General features: G+C 34.3%; 1 protein-coding gene across 5 annotated transcripts in view; it reads left to right on the forward strand.

Moving 5' to 3' along the window:
* Positions 1 to 20,692, forward strand: part of Ptp99A (Protein tyrosine phosphatase 99A) — a 217,263-nt gene that overhangs the window by 174,519 nt on the left and 22,052 nt on the right. For all 5 annotated transcript variants that reach the window (XM_066391188.1, XM_066391189.1, XM_066391190.1 and 2 more), the window contains 2 exons: positions 6,639 to 6,820; positions 11,314 to 11,428. In XM_066391188.1, the coding sequence (XP_066247285.1) occupies positions 6,639 to 6,820; positions 11,314 to 11,428 (297 nt within the window). The remainder of the gene's footprint in view (positions 1 to 6,638; positions 6,821 to 11,313; positions 11,429 to 20,692) is intronic.

Here is a 20,692-nt window from a genome sequence, read left to right on the forward strand (position 1 = left end):
AAAAAGCATTTATCTATATTTCGTGTTAAATTGAGTTGTGGAACATCTTCTCAAAGCAATCTGCAAATTTCCAACTTAAATATGTTGAAATTTTTGAAAACATGGATTGTATAAAAATGACTCTTTTTAGAATTATAATATAACTTCGAACCCATTGCAAGCAGTTCTATGTATCTTTGTTTGAAAGATCCTATTTTTTTTCCTCTACATTTTTTATAAATTACAGTCCTATAACATCCCTACAAAGCAATCTGCAAATTTCCAACTTAAAGGAGTCCAAATTGGCAAAAACAAGATTTTTTATGTGATGGATTTCTGAGGTCGCATAACTTAAAATCTATTCTCAGAATTGCTATGAGATATAATTTTGTATGTAAAAAAGCGTTCTTTTATTTAAATTTTCTTATGAATTTGAGTCATATAACACCACCCTTTAGCAATATGCGAATTTCCAACGGAAAAATACCCAAATTGAAAAAAACATGTTTTTCTATTAGATTACCTTGTGGAATCATGTAATTTCAATTCCATTGCTAGTACTTCAATGATGTGATTTTTATATAAAAGGACGTACTTTTCTCTACGCTTTGTATAAGTTGGAGTCCTGTAACATTCTTTCAAAGCAATCTACAAATTTTCAACTTATAGATGTTGAAATTGATAAAATAGGATTTTCTATATGATTAATCATAAAACTTGATATCCATTCTCAGTATAAATAGAATATAATTTTTATTTGAAAGAGCGTACTTTTCTCTACAGTACCTATGAATTTGAGTTCTATTACATCCCTGCAAAGGAATATATACTGAATAACAAAGAAAGGTAAACATCCATTTAACGTTAATTTGCAAATATAATTCTATTATGAAATATTCAGCAAGGAAAAATAAATAATTGATCAAGATTTTAAGCAAATTGATTGACCACAGCCAGATTCCAAATCAATAATGTGCTGAATACCCTCTGTTTCCGATAAACTCATTCACGCGCTTGGGCATTGTTGAGACGATCTACATCGTCTTGGGGTATCTCATTTCAAGCTAGCTCTACCTCTTGCCCAAGTGCTGCTAGAATCTGAGGGGGGTGCGTTAAGTTCCACAACCTGCGGCCTATAATGTTCCACACATTTTCGATAGGAGAAAAATCAGGTGATCTTGGTGGCCACGGTAATCGAATAATGTGGTGTTGGTTCGTGAGGTCCAGTGTCATTTTAGCAACATGGGGTTTTGCGTTGTCTTGTTGAAATATGGCGTTCAGGATTGTCGCAAGATATGGAACAACGTATGGTTCCACTACTTCCTGATTATACCAAAAAGCGGTCATTTTTACCTCTAATGGAAACTAGAGGTGACCTACTGTCAAGTGCTATTGTATCATTACCCCCACAGTACCATGACCATGTTTCTGCACGTCAGACTGTGAATCACGTCTTTCTCCACAGAACCTCCTTACCTTTGCACCATCATCATGCATCCCTAAGTAGAATCGGGATTCGTCACTAAAGGCCACTGTGTTCCATTCCTGGTGCCATTCACTTCTATCTCTGCACCATTGCAATCGCGTACGTCTACGCTCGGGAGTAAGACAGTGGGGACGAAAAGAGAAAAGGCCAAAACTCCTAATCCGACGATACGCTGTACGCATCCCAACCACTCTTCCATAATCTTCAAACCAACTATTCGCAATCGTTTGAATTGTACTGAAGCGGTCTCTAATAGTCAAACGTCTCAGGGAGCGATCTTGACGCTCTGTTGCTTTCCTACGACGTCCTGTGCCTCTGGATCTGTATTGTCGACCTTCTTCGGTCCATGTCTGATAATATTTCAGAACGGTACGTAAAGATTTGTTGGTTTTTCTCGAAATTTCTCTAACTTTGACCCCCCCCCCCCCTCACCCTTCATCCCTCACCCCAATCTTCCCTCCATGAAAGTCACTTAACTGAGGAATGTAATCAAATCTGCGCACACGAAGCATAGCGATGACTTTTCAAGAAGAATATTCGATAACATTTTAGGGCTCAAGGCTCAAACTGCAAAAGTGAACTGGAATTTTTACGATAGCACTCAGCAAAAACCACCCTAATTTAACAACAAATAAATTGCATTGATATGGCGGAACGTTTTACTATTGTATATTCGAGCCAGAGTACGTGTGTATGTAAAAAAAATCCCAAATAAAATTATAAATTTTGGGTATTTACATTCTTTTGTTATTCAGTATGCAAATTCCCACTACGCGGATGTAGAAATTAGGTAGAAAATGTAGAAAATAATATGTTCCCGGACTAAATTATAGCTATTAAGCCTCTATTATGTTTACGCTTAAACCTCATAAAAACTAGGGTACAATTTCTTAAAATTATTAATGATATTGACCTTAATTTAATGAGTGAAAGGGCGATTATGCAATGAATCCCCAGAGCGTTTTTATCGAACTCTCAGATTTACTTCTACAAGTAATAATTCACAAGTGTATTAATGCTAATTCGCTTACACTGTTTTATGTGCATACATATTTCAAACAAAGGCTTTGTTCGCGTGTGACTTTAAGAGTTATTTAATGAATAAATAAATGTTTCACCTCATTTGACGCACAACGTAATCTAATCGTCCCTTGATACGCAACAAAGATAAATTAATAAACCCTTGGGGAATCGTTTCGCTGTTTAGCTGTGCATAAAGTAAAGTTGAAGGAATGAACAATGAAAACTCTCGTATTATTTCTTAGAAGTAGAATTCTGTCCTAAAGGGTACCAACGCAATCCTTCGCTTATGAAACGAAAACCGCCAGTTCCTGGAGGGTGTTAGCAGTTTTACCTTTCAAAAGTGGCAACAAGAACTTGCATACTTTGTAATAGGATTCCCAGAAGTTCTTCCAGGAAAATCAAATTTGCTTGTAATATGTAAGGCACAAAGTTCTACTTCGGAACAAAGGCATGGAACTTACAACTTACAACTCCTTTTTTACATTAATTCAAGGCTCCTTGGCAGATTTAGGCCTCTGCTGATGCATCCTATTATAAAATAGTTATTACAACAGTTGAGGAGAACGTCGCAGAACGGCACTTATGAAAATAGAGCACTTTAAGTGTCCTCTGCTGCCCGAAGTTCATCAGTACCTTGGGATACGCCTTAATAGGGCCCTCGTGAACGTAGAAACATTGTAATTATAAAGGGCGATACAAGAGCCATTTATTGGGGAATGTTCGTTTGGGCTTTGAGGAAGCTAATTTCGTCTCTTTCCCTGTCTCGTCTTCTAATGTCAGGGACGTCCCCTCCTCCGGGTCTAAACCCTAATTTACATGCATTGAATTACAGCTAATATATTCACAAATACTACTAATTATGATAGTTTTCGTGGGCCCATAGCTTAGTTTAAGGACGAGTTAGTTTCAGAACAAATCAACTGAAAAAGACCACAGTTTTTGGGTTAAAACGGTATTTGGTGCGGGACGACGTTGGCATTTATGTCTGGCACGACGCTGACTTTAACTCGATTTCACTTAATACCTACTGAAGAGATTCTGGATAACAAAACTAGAGCCCAGTTAATTTTAAAGTCGCTCTGGAAGTTCGAGAGAGTATGGGATATGGTTCGTATTTAAGGAAGTTTAAACTTTCTGAATGTTTATTGCTTCATCTTCCTCATGTTCCAGCAGAGGTGAATATTGAAAAACTTTGCCGCTGTGTGTACGTATGTCTGAAACGCGGAGTAATAACTTATCCATAAATTTCCAATCCAGAAAGGCTTTTTAATTTTTCTATTCCCGTTTCACACTTATTATCGAAGCGGGACTGTTTTCATATCGCAAAACTCCATATGTGTGATGAAGAGTATTTACGACCGTCGAAAATATATTGTCTCCAAAATTTCTGAGCAAATGAATCACAAAAGTTACTCCGCCGTAATATGTTTAGTATAAATGGTTGTAAAAGTTACCGTGATTTATAATATTGGGACTTCTGATTTAGAGAACAGTCGCGAAAGTGCGACAGATTTATTTACCTCGGTTTGACACAGTTCTAATTATTTTTTCGCCCTCTTGTAGTTGCACAACGGGGAACCATCGATCTTGCTAAAGGAAGGCATGATAGCAGACAGATCCTTGAAGAGGTTTTAATGAATTGCACTGTACAACGGATGTTATAAAACATTGCAAATTTAATGCATATTATAAGTACCCCTCTTCAAGTGGAAGGAAATTGTGGATCTTTTAGATTAAAACAAAATATTAAATTTCGAGGAGAGTTTTCCTCTATAGACCATATCTTCACCCACACTCAACAAACGAACTTTTTCAGGAATAGAAAAATTAAGTTAATTTTTACGGATTATACCAATTATTCCTAGGACATATTTCCCTGTTACTTTGTGATAAATCCTTGACAACTCATCAATAACACGGATCAATTACACTCTCCCAAGTTATCCAGGCACTAAATATCCAATCAGGTTACTTCGGGTTAATTAGGACCTAGACATTCAACGGCTCAATATGTGCTCCACTTACCAGATTTCGGTGGTTATGATTAACTAATTTATTTCACTAATACTGCTTTATGTTCATACATCCCCGATTTCTGGTTGTTCAATTAAGACAAATACAATAATCGATATTTTCGTTTTTTTCCAAATATCTGAGGAAACACTTAGAATTTGTCAGGGGCTAAAGCGGGCTCTGAATGTACAATAAATTACCTTCTAAAAGTCTAAATTTTCATCAAATTTATTTCAAATTCAAATTATAACATTTCGGCATTTTTAAGGTGCTGTCGATTAATTTGAGGATTTATTCAAAGTGAAAATTTAGGTAAATTGTAAACCCATTTAAGCTCCTCTAGGACAAATCTGGCGAATCAGTAAATGCTCTACCTAGACAGTCATGTTAGGGAAAATACATTCACTCGTATTGAATTATTAATAAAACCACTGGGTACAAAAAAATTAAATAAAAATATACAAATTTATAATTTTATTTTCAGTCTTCGTTTCAATTTCGTTTAGCATCGAATTTATGCAGATTCCATCTTCTCGAGATCTGTCGAATTTGTCAAATTTAAGGAGACAAATCGAGTTATTTAATTTGACTCTCATAAGTATAAGGAAAAAAAGGTGGAATAGGTACTGTTATTTAACTTTCAGTCCCAGTTTTGGTGGTGTGATAGAGGAACTAGGTTCGATAAGGAGTTCGACGTGGAGAATGGAGAAAAGTGAATGAGGAAATAAGAAAGCCATAATCAGGTGTCCGTGTAGCGACTGGATTTGCTGCACACTATACACAATAAACGTACTAGGAACAGATTTAAAAACTGCTTTTTGAGGTGCAAAATATTGGATAAAATTAAACCAAAATAATTCACGATATCCTGTGTGAAGGAATTTAGTTTCCAGGAGTGGCTCTTCTAGTTTTATCATCTTTCACAATGGTGAATATGGGTTATTTTCTCTAGGGCTTTAAATAGCTGATTGTTATCGTGCTTGCGCATATGGTGTACTATGCTGATAACCAGTACCTATCTCCCATGACGAAGTATTGATGTAAGTTTCATTGAACATAAACACTTACTCTGAAGGGTGAATTTACATAAAATAATGTACTTTAGGTGGTAGTAGTTCTAGATCTGTACGAAAGATTATTTTGACGTCTCGTTTTGCCGCATATCGTGTGTAACCTCCTACCGGAACACGTATAGTGCTAAGTTCTAGTTACATTTACAGTTCAGCTCGGCGTGCTCACTTTTTAATTTGCAACCTACATACAAATATACACATACCTAAGTTAATGTTAAACATTGCGAATATGATCGAGTTTCTGCTTTATAATTATCTAAACGTTAAAACATTCAGTATCTAATTAAATAAGACTCATAGTTCTAATCCGACATAGATTGCCGCGGGGTAAATAATTTATTATGTTAAAAGTAATTTCATAAATGGGAAAAGTTTGTAGGTGCGCCAATGAAATGGCCTCCACCTGGGAAATCAAAGGCAAAACAAAGGGAAAATCAACTCTTCTGAAAACGTACTCTGGTTATAAAGAACCCACGTTATGACCCATTTCATTCAACCTCAACCGTGTCAAAAAAAGTATTAACTAAGGAGAAGCTCTTGCATTTTTTACTGGGTGTTAATCCGGCCAGACTGTAATTATCCGGAAACTTAATTTTGAAAGCTGACGTCCCTATTCATTATTAACGGCTAACCTTATTTCTAGATTCCTTTCAAGATCTGTCGGTCCATTCTGGACGTCCTAACGTTCCGTCTTTTTCGTCGCCCTATTTAATTAAGAAAAAATTTGGGGGCAATTGATTTAATTGTATCTGAAGACCTCGCCTCAGGATAAAGCTACTGATTTATTGCAATGACGTTTAAAGCCTGGACTCACTCAAGTTTTCAAATTTCCATTCAATATTCGTTCTGTTTTTCCAAATAAAACCTGCTTTATAAATCTCACCAAAGGTGCTTGTTATAATGATTAGTTGTGCAACAGCCTTTGAGTAGGAATTTTTAAGTTTATTTGGACTTCAGAAAAGGGAACTTTCAAATATTATTAGCTTCAAATCTGACTAATAATTATACAGTATTTTAAGTTTAGCGTTTTTGCATTTCTTAACACTTCTTTCAATTACTTCCAGTACCGGAAGCTCGGATTCCATTCACGGCCCGAAACGTCTCATCAACTTCTGTATTCATCAGTTGGGACCCTCCAGATATTGACCTGATCAACGGTGATTTCCTCGGCTACCGATTAACTTGGAGGCAGATGAATGGTCCTAATATCACTCAGGAGAAGTATATTCGAAATGCCAGTGTTACTGTAAGTACTAATTCCATGTAACAACGCAATAAGCATCAACAAAGTATACATTTAATGTGCTATAAGTTATAGTACGTGTTAACTTTTATATTTAGATTTATTGCGGCATAGTTCTAAATCGTTAATGTTTGGATTTAAGACATCATAAAAATTACGCATAAAATAGCCATCCTTTATAATTTTATATGGGTTGTTAAAGTACCACTGCAAATGAGCTCAAGTGATATTTACGTTTATCGCTAGTTAGTAATCTTCTTATTCCAGCGGACATTGTTTGATCTTAGTAATTCAAGATATGAATGTAACATAGCTGAAAGCCGATGTAAGTTTCAGGGAGCACCGTTAGTCTCAAACTTTTGGGGGTCAAAATAGCATTAAATGTTCTGTAATTTGAGATAGGTTCGAAAATTTCTATTCATTACTAATTGATGGCACAATTCTGCTTCCCGAAGGCACTTGAATATACGTGGGGTCAATCCCCAGGGAGTCACTCACATAAAGTGTCTTACAGTTAGAAGTAAACCGCGAACTTTACCTTTAGATCGTTTTAGCTTCGAACACCAGGTAATTTCATGTCTTGATTAACCGCAGTTAGTTCATTATTGTCACTGACTATTATTTATAACCTATCCTGAGCAACCACAACCGCCTTCGGCAAATTTAAATACTCGTCTTGACTTGACATGAAATAATGTATAGAATATCATATACAGGGCTAGGCGGAAATCCGGAATAAAATCAATACTGTTTCAACGAGTGGCTTAAAAAAACGCTTAAACACATTAATTGCTTTTGAATTGTACATATTTTTTGATAATAAAATGAAATAGTTTCCTTGAACCCTTTAGCTGCAACCCTACCGAACATTTTCTTAACGGAAACATGTCGTGTGTGGGTTCGTTAAAAAACTCGTGAAAAATGGAATCTGACCACACCCTTCTTTTATTTTACTTATGCGGTTATTAAGAAATAAGAAAACTCTTTTAAAAATAAAAAATGACGAATACCTTCTTAATGTTATTTGCAAGTTATTTAAGGTAGCAGATACTGAAAATATCCTCTACTTGACATGCTCCCAGGCGATGGTAAAATCCGTCTATGAAATTCCGAATGGCCTCAGCCGGTATGTCATTTGACTCCCCTTTAATTTCGGTTTTTAGGTTTTCAATATTAGACGGCCTATTTTGATAAACCTTATCTTTCAGATATCCCCAAAGAAAGTAATCTAATAGTGTTAAGTCTAGGGATCTGGGTGGCCATTCAATTGTGTCACGTCCTTCAATTCAGCGACCCGCAAATAGTTCATTAAGATATCCTCTGACATTAACACCAAAATGTGGGGGAGCGCTGTCCTGTTGAAAGTAAATTGTTTCAGTGGATATATCTGGATATATACTTCCTTGGGAAGCATAATAGATAGAGCAGGCACCAATTCAAATCTAAAAAAATCGAAATGTCGTTCATCTGTAAGGTTTTTATCAAAAAAGAATGGCACTAAAATTCGGTTGTTCATGATATTTACCCATGCATTTACTTCCTGAGGGCGCTGTGTATGAGTTTCACATATCCACCGTGCAGCAATATCAAGACTTCGATATTGCTACGCTGCCTTTCTGACAATACCATTTTTGTTTAACAGATTCAAAGAGAATACCTTGAGAATACACAAATTAATAAACTGAACGTTTCAACTCAATTTTACACAAAAATGCTACAATTTTAAACGTAATAAAAAATATGTTATTTATCGAGGCAATAAACCTGTCACAAAAAATATTTGTAAAAAATATGTGTAAAAAATAAAGCAATTTTTTTCGCCTTTTGAAGTACATCTTGATATGCCGAATGCCACTTTGCTTGTTGATTTATTTTATCGATGTAAAATAAAAACTCATTTAGAATTAAAAATAGCATATCGATATTAAGTTTTACTGGTTTTCATCATCGCTTGGGAGTATGCCTAGTAGAGGGTGAAGCACATTTTCAGCATCTGCTACGTTAAATAACCTGTAGATAGGATTAAGAATGTATTCACAATTTTTGTTTTTAAAAGCTTTTTTTTCATTTCCTAATAGCCACATAACTAAAAGAAAAAAAAGGGTATGGTAAGATTCCATTGTTCACAAGCTTTTTAACGAGTTTGCATACATGTTTTCGATAAAAAAAAAAATGGATAGGATTGTAGCTAAAAGAGTGAAGGAAAATATTTCATTTTATTGTCAAAAAATACGTACAATTCAAAATCAATTCACGTGTTTAAGTCTTTTCTTTAAGTTACTCGTCGAAAAGATATTAATTTTATTCTGGACTTTCGTCCAGCTGTGTATAATTCAGTTAAGTAATTTAATAGTCTAGTCCTTTAGAAATAAAGTTATATGTAGATCTATCATTAAAAATTAAGCAAAAACAGGGAGGGATTAAAAAAATATAAGATTAGGAGAAAGATTTAAGAATTAAATCATGGTAATTCTGAGAAATGAGGTATACCCCCAAATTAAATAGATCTTGAACCTTCAATAAATTTAATACAGAAACGGGTCTGGTGAGTTAATTAAAATTAAATCAGGGTCGTTCCAAAGGGAGAATGGAGAAAATTAGAAATTGAAAGTAATGCTTCATTAAGTTACTTTTCAAAAATTCATTACAAGTTTGAAGAACGAAGCACGCCTCTGACTTAAATAAATATTGAGTTTTAAAGGAATTTCATAAATAAACTGAGAGTTGCAAATCAGTTCTAATTAAAGCAGTGTCGTACCAAAAGGAGACTATAGATTGTGAAAAAATTAAAGTATAAGACTTCGTTAAATTATTTTTTAAAAGTTAATGAAAATGAATAAAAAAAACAAGCACACTATTAGGCTAAAATATTGATATTTTAAGGAATTTTATGCAAAATCTGAGATTTGTTAGTCAATTGGAATGAAATTGGGGTTATGCCAAGAGGAAATCTAAAAAGTGAAAAAGTGCAAATAAAGCTTCATTATTAAACTACTTTGAAAATTTTCGTGAACATTCTCAACAACCAATCACATCACCGATTTAAAGAGATATTGAGTTTTTGAGTTCTAGATAAACTAAAATTTGCAACCCAGTTGAGATTATATGAGGGTTGTACCAAGGAGGAATCTCAAAAGTACAAAAATGCAAATAAAAAATTTCATTGTTAAATTACCTACTTTTCAAGAATTCATGATAATTTTGAAGAAATAGAAAAGTCACTGACTTAAACAGATTTTGAATCTTCAAGTAACAAAAATTAAGATTTGAAAATATATTAGAATTAAATCAAAGTAGCTCCAAAAAAATATATTTTTGAAAAATTCATAAAACGTTCTGAAGGCGTATGACACGCCACTATGTTAAATAGGTCTATTAAGTAATTTAACTGAAATTTAAAAATTTATTGAAATTAAATGAAAAGTTTCCCAAGGCTAGGGAAAATGAAAAATATAATAGTGTTATGTACTTTACAATGTCGTTTGTTAACAAGAGCAATTGAAACAGATAATTAAAAACGTCAGTTAAGTTTATTACATATGCAAAAAACATGTATATTCAATGTCGAAAGTCACGACAAAACAACATTACAATCTAGTTGTCATAGCGGAAAACCTAATTAAAGTTGGTGTACTTAACCCAACTTGGAATACCGTTGGGCAATGGTGAGAGTATTCATTAATGTTGTTTAATGTGAACCGACTGTCTATATCCATGACTTAAACTTTGGCCCTCAGGAAGTTTGTAACAACGTTTACATCAAAATGCATATGTGGATGAAAACACTTTATATGCTTACCGAGTTCTAAGTCAAACTACCTGCAGGATTAAGTAGATGAAATTTAGCTGCATGTAAATTGCCGTTTACTTAGTTGAATTCTCTGATAACAAACTGGTGTATTAAGGTCTTGGGATGTATGTTTATTTAATAGAAGGGTACATTAGGTTTTCAATTAGGTAAATTACTTGTATCGGCAAGACGGTATGGAAAAATTTTAAGTGCCCATTCGTTGCTGGTCACTAAATTATTAGTATTATTATTTAAAACCCCAAGCTCTCAGTCTCGCGTAATCGAATTTACAAAGGAAACATTGTTAATTATTAATTAGAACGAATTTGGAATAATAGGAGTCTCTTTATACTTCTTATGTTGTTAAATCGTTCTATAGTCTTATTTCAATATCCCCTTTAAGAGTCTAATTAAGATTCTGAAACGTAATTACTCCTTTTTCGGAGAATCTGAAATTTGAATCCGCTGTCGGGCATTGCAGTTTTTCTTTTAATTAACCGCTTTCAGAGATTTTAGCTTCGGTAATGAGTCTTGTAGAATGATGCCTGCAAATATGTATTTTCACCATAGTTTACGAAATCAGTTTAAATCAGATAACGCAGCCTATACGAAACGTTTAAATCGATTTGTGTGCCACCATTAAATGTTCTCGTTTCGCTTTAAGGCCGTAATTTTCATTAAATATCAATTCCGTTAACTGTTTCAGAAACACATAATTGCGAACTTGCTTCCCCATACGGAGTACCATGTCGGTTTAAGCGTATTCAACCCCGAGGGATACGGTCCAAACACAACGTTACTTATAATCACTGATGAAGGGCGTAAGTATTACTTTCTTATTACTTCATTAAAATTGTTACTAAATAGTGGCTGAAAAGTTATCCTCATATTTTTCTATAGGGATTACTATCCATTAACATTACACTATTTTCCATTACACAGGACAAAGGTACGAGTGTAAATAGATGCCTTTCTGAAACGCGGAGGTGATGCTATATAACATACAGAGCATCCATTAATTTCAACTTAAATTACCTTCAGAGAAGTTTTTTGTGTGAGGGGTAAATGAGGAGATTTTCCAGGTTTCAAAAAGTAAGACCTGCAGAATAGAATAAGGTAAAATAAAAGAATCGCATTATCCAACGGGTAAAAGCTTTCATTAACTTCATTTTCTGATAGTGCAAACATGAGTTTCGACCTTCTCACGAAGACGACTCATGGAATTTTTCCTTATTGATGTTTGTTTTATTGATTTTTCTCCCTATCTTAGACAGTGCTGTGTCATTGCCATTAAGATTCTCTCTAAGTGCATCGAGCGATAAAAGTTTCAACAAAGTCAGGGAATAGAATACCAATTTTATTTACACTGGACAGTGAATTTTTAAACATACATAAAAGCCGGTCATATAACTGAAGCAATCATACTGTAGCAGTAGCTGATTAAAGTTGCCACCACGTCTTGCGTACTCGTAATAATACGTTTATACACAATAGGATTTATTCTTACTTAGCGATTGAAGAGGGGCGCGTTGTGAAGTTAAAATAATTAAAAAAGTATCAATCGGTGGCTGGGCAAAAATTTTCAATGGAAGAACGAATTTTATGAATAATCCGATGGTGTGGCAATGGGGTTCAGGTGATAGCCGCCTACTTTACAAAGATGAAACCCGTGTTATTTGGGATCGTGATGTTAGCGAACTCCAAGATTTCCTGGAGCATTTCAATTCAGTAAACCATAAAATGCAGTTCACTAGAGAAATGGAGAAAAAAAGACAACTACCATTTCTACCATCTTCGTAATCAAAAAATCTAAAGATAGTTTTCTCAAGCAGTGCATAAAAAACCAATACATGCTGGTCGATACCTCAACAATGAATCAAATCATGATCCTAAGCAAAAAAGAGGAATTATGAAAAATCTGAATTAACCCGAACACTGTAACGCTTTACGTTGAGTGATTACACTTTTTGGCGCTGAAGTGATCAGCACCAAAAATCGCTCGACCGCCACTAAAACAATTATTTACAGAAAAACACCGAAAATGGAATTTCAAATTGCTTAGATCAGTGCCGTGACAATCTCTCAGTATATACACAGCGATTTCAGCTCACAAAATCACAGAAAACAGAGGATTATTAACGGAAAACGACACGGATTTCCGTAGAAACAACAGACACACAATTTCTATTCTAAGTAAAGCGCCTTTAAAAATTTTGAAATGCGCTATACATTGGATGGGTGCATTTTTGATGCTAAAAAGTGTCAATGCAGAGAAATTCTCAGGCACCATCCTCTATAGGTTTAATGTCGTAGAGGGGCCACAGGGCTCATCGGAGAGCTTTTAGACAGTGGAGAAAGTATATTACAAAGTTATCCAATCTTTTTCAGGTTATCCAAAGATTTAACGGAGTATCCAAGGTCCATAACAATTTATTTTCAATATTTGGACAAACCCTCACACTTACAGAATGGTTAATAAATACGAATAAATAGAAACCACCGAAACAATGTTTTAAATATAAGGCAAGGATTCACCTTCTGTTTTAGAAAGAGAGGCGAAAAGTAACGTTTTTTAAAACGACAACGTTACTTATAATGTATAAATTAACAGTGCGGTTCTGCAAAATAGTTCATTTTGATATGGGCCTTAACGAAATTGCAAGGGAAAATTGCAGTTAAAATTGATGACTTTAAAATTTGTAGATAAACGATCAAAAGGGAGAGCTTGTGCCGACAGATTTATTGTTGATCAGGCGAATTTGTTCCTTCAAAATTAGGGGCCAGAATCTTTAAAGGTTCTTGCTATCGTTATTTTATATCTTTTCAATAATATCAACTTATTCGCCTCTAGAATTCAAAAGCGGGCTTCATCCAGAAATTGTGACGATACCATTTTCTTAAAATATGATAACAAAATTATTCACTTCTGCTTTTCCAAATATAAACTTTCTCAAAATAGAATTCCCCTCAGCATAAGGCGAGCTAAAAATTCAGTAATGGCTTAACATTTAATACTTAGAAAGAGCTCCTGGGTCAAACGGAGATAGCAAGGAAGAATGTAAAAAAGCAATTCGCGCAGGAATCGCAGGAGAAGATCATCGACGAGAAAAAGAATTATGAACTGAAGAAGAAAACGGGCTTGGTTCGAACCGTACATATGAGAGAAGCAAAAAGCATCAGCAGGATATTTGAAAACAATAATGTCAAAATCGTTTTTAAACCGATTCAACTCGCTTCCTGTTGAGACTTATTCAGACGATTAATTTGAATTTAAAGGCAATTGCTTCATGAGTTCTCGAAACATCCGCGCTCAAAATTTAAAAAGCGATTAAAAGTAGGTACGGTACCTCCCCCATCTGAATATTTTCAGGAAAAATGTTTGATATGTTGTTTTTCCATTTAGTCAGCTTTTCGATCCTATATTGGACGGAGCGATTTCCAGTCTAGTGTACATAGAAAGCTCAATTGAGGCCCTGGAACCTGGAAAAAGTAGTTGATCGAATTTTAATTTTTTACAATCGGGAATCAAAGTTACCCAATATCGCACAAATTAAAGAGATATTATAACCGAGCCTATCCAAACTTAAAGGGGTCATCGAGAGGATTTGTTTGAGTTATTATTTATGACAATTGCTTCACTGATTCCCAAGATATCGCCACTGAAATATTACAACAAAATAACGAAAAATAGTTAGTAGGTTACTGCAACTTGAAAACCTTATTGGAGTCGTAGAAGACTTTAGTTTTTAAAATTTTCTTTATAGAGAAAGAAGACTCATATTGTATAGGAATGACGTACATATGTGAGGTGACAATAGGGATGGTTGAAATAAAGAGATTTCCAAGCCTAAAAATAACGCTAAATAGTTTAACATAACTTTCTTGACAACAACACGGACGATCGCTAAGAGTCACTTACTTATTCACTGGTAACTTTAACTAAATCTCAGGCTTAAAAACAAATTTTACAAGAACTCTAGTTTCAAAGCATTGATTTATAATATAAAATGTATAGAAACTTGAAGCATAGGAGTTTGCATGAAATGGAAACTGAGTATACAAACACAACACTTCAAACTTTATAGATCACAACCTTTCGAATGTTTACACAGTCTTCATCTTAGTTTTATGATTATTCCTTTATTTTATCCTTTTTATTGTTATGAGCTTATACGGCATTAACGGAACCATTACGTTTATGGCTCTTAGATGCGATACAAAAGGAAAATTCTGAAATATAGCGAGCGACGTTCAAACTGTAAATTCGAAAGATTTCTATTATTATTATCGAAGGCGCTAGGCGGATTAGAATTTGAAAACTCTTCCCCCTTTTCAATCTATTAGATTGGTTATTTTTACATTTCTTTGTTACACGTTGTGCTCTTTAAAAATAATTTTCTAAGGCACTATTTAAATAGTGGAGTTATATTAAAGAATCGAATTCGGGCAATAGACCTCCTCACTATTTATTTTTGTGAGAGTCTAGGAGGAAATCGCATTTAGGACGTGCTGATTAGAATTGGAATTAAATTCTGTCTTGAAAAGAACTCTTAAAATAAATGGTTGCTGTAACAGCTCATTTCACTTGAAAGGCTAAAAGTTCATACTTACGGACAGCTCTACGATGACATTTATAACTGAACTTCTTGGTGAAATCAAATTAGGACTTTCGTAGACGAGAATTTAAATAGGCGATTATCAGGCAAATAGAATCTCAGAGATTTTAGGACACGTATAAGTAGGTTTATTATAAAAGTCTAAATCAGGCAAACGCTAAATGAGGCTTTACTTTAAGCAAACTAAATCATGACGATTCGGATTGTTTTATTTCCCCTAACAATAAAATTTACTGCTCAGTTTGGTAGGCTAAAACATTACTATCATTAATCAGATGCAGAATAGAGTTAGAGTCTTAAGGACGTAATGGTGTCAATTTTGCAACCATTTATTACTCCACTATGTTCAGAAAAGCTCAAGTTTGATTAAGTGTGCTGAAAAGATGTGTTGTTATTGACGGGACAGTCGTATAAATGATCTTTCGAAATAAAACTTTCGTTTTTCGAAATTCATAGTTGGTAGAAGAGCAGTATGTGTCAAAAGGAATTATCAGGGTGTCCCAGAATGAGGGGGTCAACGCTTAACCACATCTTCCTTGGTCAAAAATATATCGATTCATGGTGACATACTTATATACGAAATTGTCTCCTTCTGGAGATACAAGCTCTTAAAGTCTCACTTTTTTTTTAAATTTTGCAGATAAGTCGGAAACGGCTAGATGGATTGCTACGAAATTTGGTGTATAATCTTTCTGCTTCTCGGGGCACATTCGACGGGGCTTATTATGGTAAAACCATCAGACACCCTGTATTTTTATCTGTTTCGCAAAATGCGTATTAGAGTAATTTTTCCCATAATAAAAAGTATTTAATGTATCTAAAACTTTTTAAAATCTAAAGAATAGAATTAAACAGAGATCTTTGTATTTAGGGTTTTTGCCTTATAGCGTTGTAATTAAAGCTCGCTTCGGTTTGCGGTTTCTTGAAACGGGCACATTTTCACCACTAAATCTTGAACGAAATCCTTTCAGGATTAGGTCATTATTCTGTGAAGGAGTTTTATGTTTCATTTGTCCTGCCCTTGCTGTATATTAAAAAAGAATTATTTATTTATGCTAAATATAATGCCACTGGCAAAGAAGCTACCTATATGGAAATTTCTGTTAGGGTCTGGCCCAAAAATGGAGAGTACTAGATTTTATATTCATTTTTACAGAAAGACTTAATGTGACTTTGAAAAGTGTAAAAACTATTAACGAGATGTAAAGTATTAGAGAAAAGTCGATAATGTGAAAAACTCTAAAAAAATGAACCGACATGCGCTCAACATAATATTTTTCGGTATTATTCTTTAAATGCAAAAACAAAGTGGAAAATACTAAAACCCACAAATCCACTTAAATATCAACTATCACACCAGGCAAGTCCGAGTTCGGTCGAAGATTGATTTAAAAACATAAAGACCTCCCCTACACCCCTATGAAAATCTTCGGAAAAATTTGGGAATTTTTTAGGTGTTTTTCACTTATATCGATTGATTGAGATCCTAGGTCGACTATGGATAACTCAATGGAAGTCTTCGAATTTTCCGTATCTATTTAAGTGAGTCCGTCTTCCAACAGTTCGAAGAGGTATTGAAGTACCAGTTTGTGTAAGTTTAAGCTAATCTTTAAAGCAATTGCTTCATGGATTCCCGAGCTATCTGCGCTCAGAATTTAAAAAACGACAAAAAACAACTACCTCCACCCCTTGCAAACCCTATTCAAATTAGAACTGCAGAATGGTCCAATTTCAAAACCACTTTTAACTCAATTTTGAAGAAAAACAATTTATTAAATGTTCATAATTTTTGAAAATATTATGTATAAATATATACACCCTATATAAAAAAATATTTTATATAGGGTGAATTAATTTATATTAGTATTACCGACTACTAGTAGCACACTATTTTAAGTGAAGTAAGTCATATAAACATTATCTAAGAAAAACCATTAGTGCCCAAGCTTCAAGATGTTAAATTTAAACTTTTTTTAGTATTTTCCACACAGCTCCTATAGTTTTTAAAATAATTCACTAAAATTTTTTACTTTGTATTATCTATGTCAGGCGACAAGGTTTGAAATATTATAATGATTTTAAAATATCCAGACTAATTCAGATTAGTTCGGGTTAAAATGTTTCTGGCATACAGTTCCTCTGTACTAAACTTTTTTCTGGCGCCCCATTAACTATTTATTTTTAAAAGTCGGACTATGCTTAATAGGGAAATCTTTGTTTTGCATTTTGCAAATAAAGCGCGATTTTTCTAAGTTGATTATGCCAGGGGTGAATATGTTTTTTATATGGCTTCCATTGAAATAAAAATTTGGTGTGCTTTATATTATTTTTATAAACACCTTAAAAACTGTTAGAGATGAGTTAGAAAAAATTTGAAAAACAATAAAGTTTTTACATTGAACAAGGGATCAAACTTTTTTAAAATCAATAGTCAGTATGTCGATTATCATGTATGCCCTATAGCAAAAAATTAAAGTGAATTATAATAAAAACAAGTATTGGAGTTGCGGGGAAACTTGTGGAAAAGGAAGACACTTAGTCATCTTGTCATTGCTGTTCCGTGTTTCATTACTAAGTAATAACACTTTGTCTCTTTAGTAAATAGTCTGTTTCCGCACACAAATTAATGAGAAACAAAACTAAAATATGGCCAATTACTTCGATTCCTAAATTTTTAAACACACAGCAGCGTATGGCAACAAAAAGTTTTTCATTGTTCCTTGAGTGAATAGGCACCTTAATGCAGCACCTCTTTGTGTAAACTTATGAAGCTAATCGATTTAATTTATCCTCATTCCCATTTATCAGGAAAATTTAAAAATGTGAAAAACTTAATATCTATCTTCAAAAGAAGTGTGCTGCAAAACGCTCCAACAAAAGACGATATGATGGCATTTAAAAAGTGTAGGAAACTGGCAAAATAGTTGAAACAGTAGCGAAACTGAATATGTACCTTCAAATTAATTGCGCCGGCATCTTGTCAATAGAACATCTATTGAAATTTCCCTCAAAATCTATGTGCAAAGGGGCCATAATATAGAAGACACGCGACATTGCTCACAAGAGATTGCTATCAGATTATATAGTGTTCTCTCTACGAAATTAATTAATGACTTGAGTCTTTCCCTGCAGCAAAAAATGTTAATATCGCAAATTCCATAAAAACTAACCAGTGTGGTAAAAGTAATTTATAACTGAATCGACATTCGACAAGACAAATTGGGACTAATAACTCCTTAATAAAATTTCTTAATAACACTACTAAATCTCCCGGAAATTATGACCATGCTTACACCGTACAATAGATTATCTACTGACAAAATAAGGGATTTATAGTTCCTGTGAAGTCTATATTACCGACCGCTTGCACCCCAAGATCAAAAAGAAATTAACCTTGTTCCTTATTTCTTTTTATGGTTGAGTCAGTAGTTATTCAAATATTTTTTGTGTCGAGTGGAAAGCTTGTTCCTGGGCCATTTAATTAAGATTCTAGACAACTCTTCTGTCTAAATTGCCTGGGTAAATGATTTTATAAATTCGAGCACGTCTGTCTATTAAAAAAATTATGTCCCTTTCCTCTTCGGGGCCTAGTCTTAATTAACGAAAAATGCTAGTATTAGCATCAGTACAATGGAAGAGAAAGGTTGATATTTGACAGTTGAAGGACATATTGCAATTTCAACGAATAACATTCTAAAAGGCCAAATGTCCCAGACAGTTGAATCCTCGACTGCACACCAGTGCCACATATGAACTGAGATGAAGTAGAGCCAAATAACAACAATCCTGGAAACGACAGACTTGGACCACGTTCCGCTGGGACTGGATTAAGGACTTGAACTGAATAATCGTGTCTCCGACACATTCACATCCGGACCTTCAGGGAATTGTTCATAGGCTTTTCGGTGTTTAGACACAAAGTTTTAACACCAGGCAGTCACTGTCAAAGGAGCTTTGGTATTTACAATCATTTCCTCCATCAAAAAAGTTGATAATGAGGGCAATATTCTTGACAGATGGTGACTGTATAATTATTCACTCTCATAAATTCAGATAGAGAAAATGGCTCTTAAACGGTTAATTTCATGAAATAGCTATAGAATAAATATTAATGTAATTACAGGCTAAAGTATGAATAAATGTTGCTATTCCAAAGAGCAGGCACATTAGTTCTACTAGTTAATTATGACTAATGGGCTTTAAAACATGGAAATAAATCCTCAAATCAATATACGTTTGGGGTTTATAAAATGCGAAACCAGAGGCGACCAGGGAGAAAATAATCCGTCTTCTAAGGGGTAGTGAATAGCTTTTGAAATAGCTCCCCAAAGCTTCGGGACAAATAAATAGTTTTTGCGCAGAATTGCCTAAATCTTAAGTATGGAGGAGTTTAACCACGGTCGAAGTTCTTTTGAGCTCGAAAGCGTCCGCTTTGTGAACTTCCAACAGAGGTTAGTAAAACTTGTAATTAATTAAATAAGTTTTAGCTGTACATAAACTTGGCAAGGCCCAAAATCCACTTTCTCTAATCGTTGTACCAAATTTGCAAAGGCGGATCTCAATGAAGAGAAGTGTTTGTGATAATTATGTTTTAAACACAAACGAATTACCATAAATTTCAATATAGTAAACATGGTCAATGCACATATACCCGATACATTTCGTTGCCTCAAGAATCGTTACCAAGGAAAATAACATTGCTTTAACTTTTCGTGTGATAACTGGAAAACAATTTGCGGAAATTCGCCTTTCAAATAAAACAGATACCTAAACCAGGAACTTTACTTTGCTTTGGAGATAGGAGGTAAAATCAATCGACCTGTTGCTTGAATGAGCTTTCCTCGTAGATAGCCTGCAGGGGTGAAATTTAAGTTAAATAGATGGAATTTCACATTTTAAACTCGTTTTAGAATAGAGGAAACTTCGTCGTATGAAGCTACTCCGAATATTATGGCTCACAGATTTACTACAATCAAGCTTAACCCATTCCAAAAAGGAGTTTTAATTAAAAAGAGTTTTGCAGAGCCTACTAAGAACCTTGCTCTTTCTCATTATTTTTCAAAGTTCTAAATATTTTCATATCCAATCAGGAACTTCGCTGATGCGAAAACTCGATCAAAATTTCTTATTTGCCATAGCAAAGAAGTATTCCGCGGTCTTATTAAACTTAGTGTTTGAAGAAATTGTAAGGAAATTTTACGAAGTCGTAGGTCCCTCTAGGGCCAGCACGTAAAGGTATGGGACCCTAGAATCAATACAAAAGCCGGCATGTTAGGTTGCTGCTAATATTTTTTAACTTCTTTTTAAAACTCTTAAATTGATTTTGTTCGCAGAAACTGCAAGAAATCGTTTCGTGCATCGTGCATTATACATCAATATATCATATCCCCCTGGTAAGCTATGCAGGGAAAAAGCGGGGAAGTTTTACTAGTACAGCAACGGGAAATCGGAATGGGAAAACAAAGCACC

Source organism: Euwallacea similis, chromosome 6, assembly GCF_039881205.1.
Source record: "Euwallacea similis isolate ESF13 chromosome 6, ESF131.1, whole genome shotgun sequence".
NCBI classification, from domain to species: domain Eukaryota; kingdom Metazoa; phylum Arthropoda; class Insecta; order Coleoptera; family Curculionidae; genus Euwallacea; species Euwallacea similis.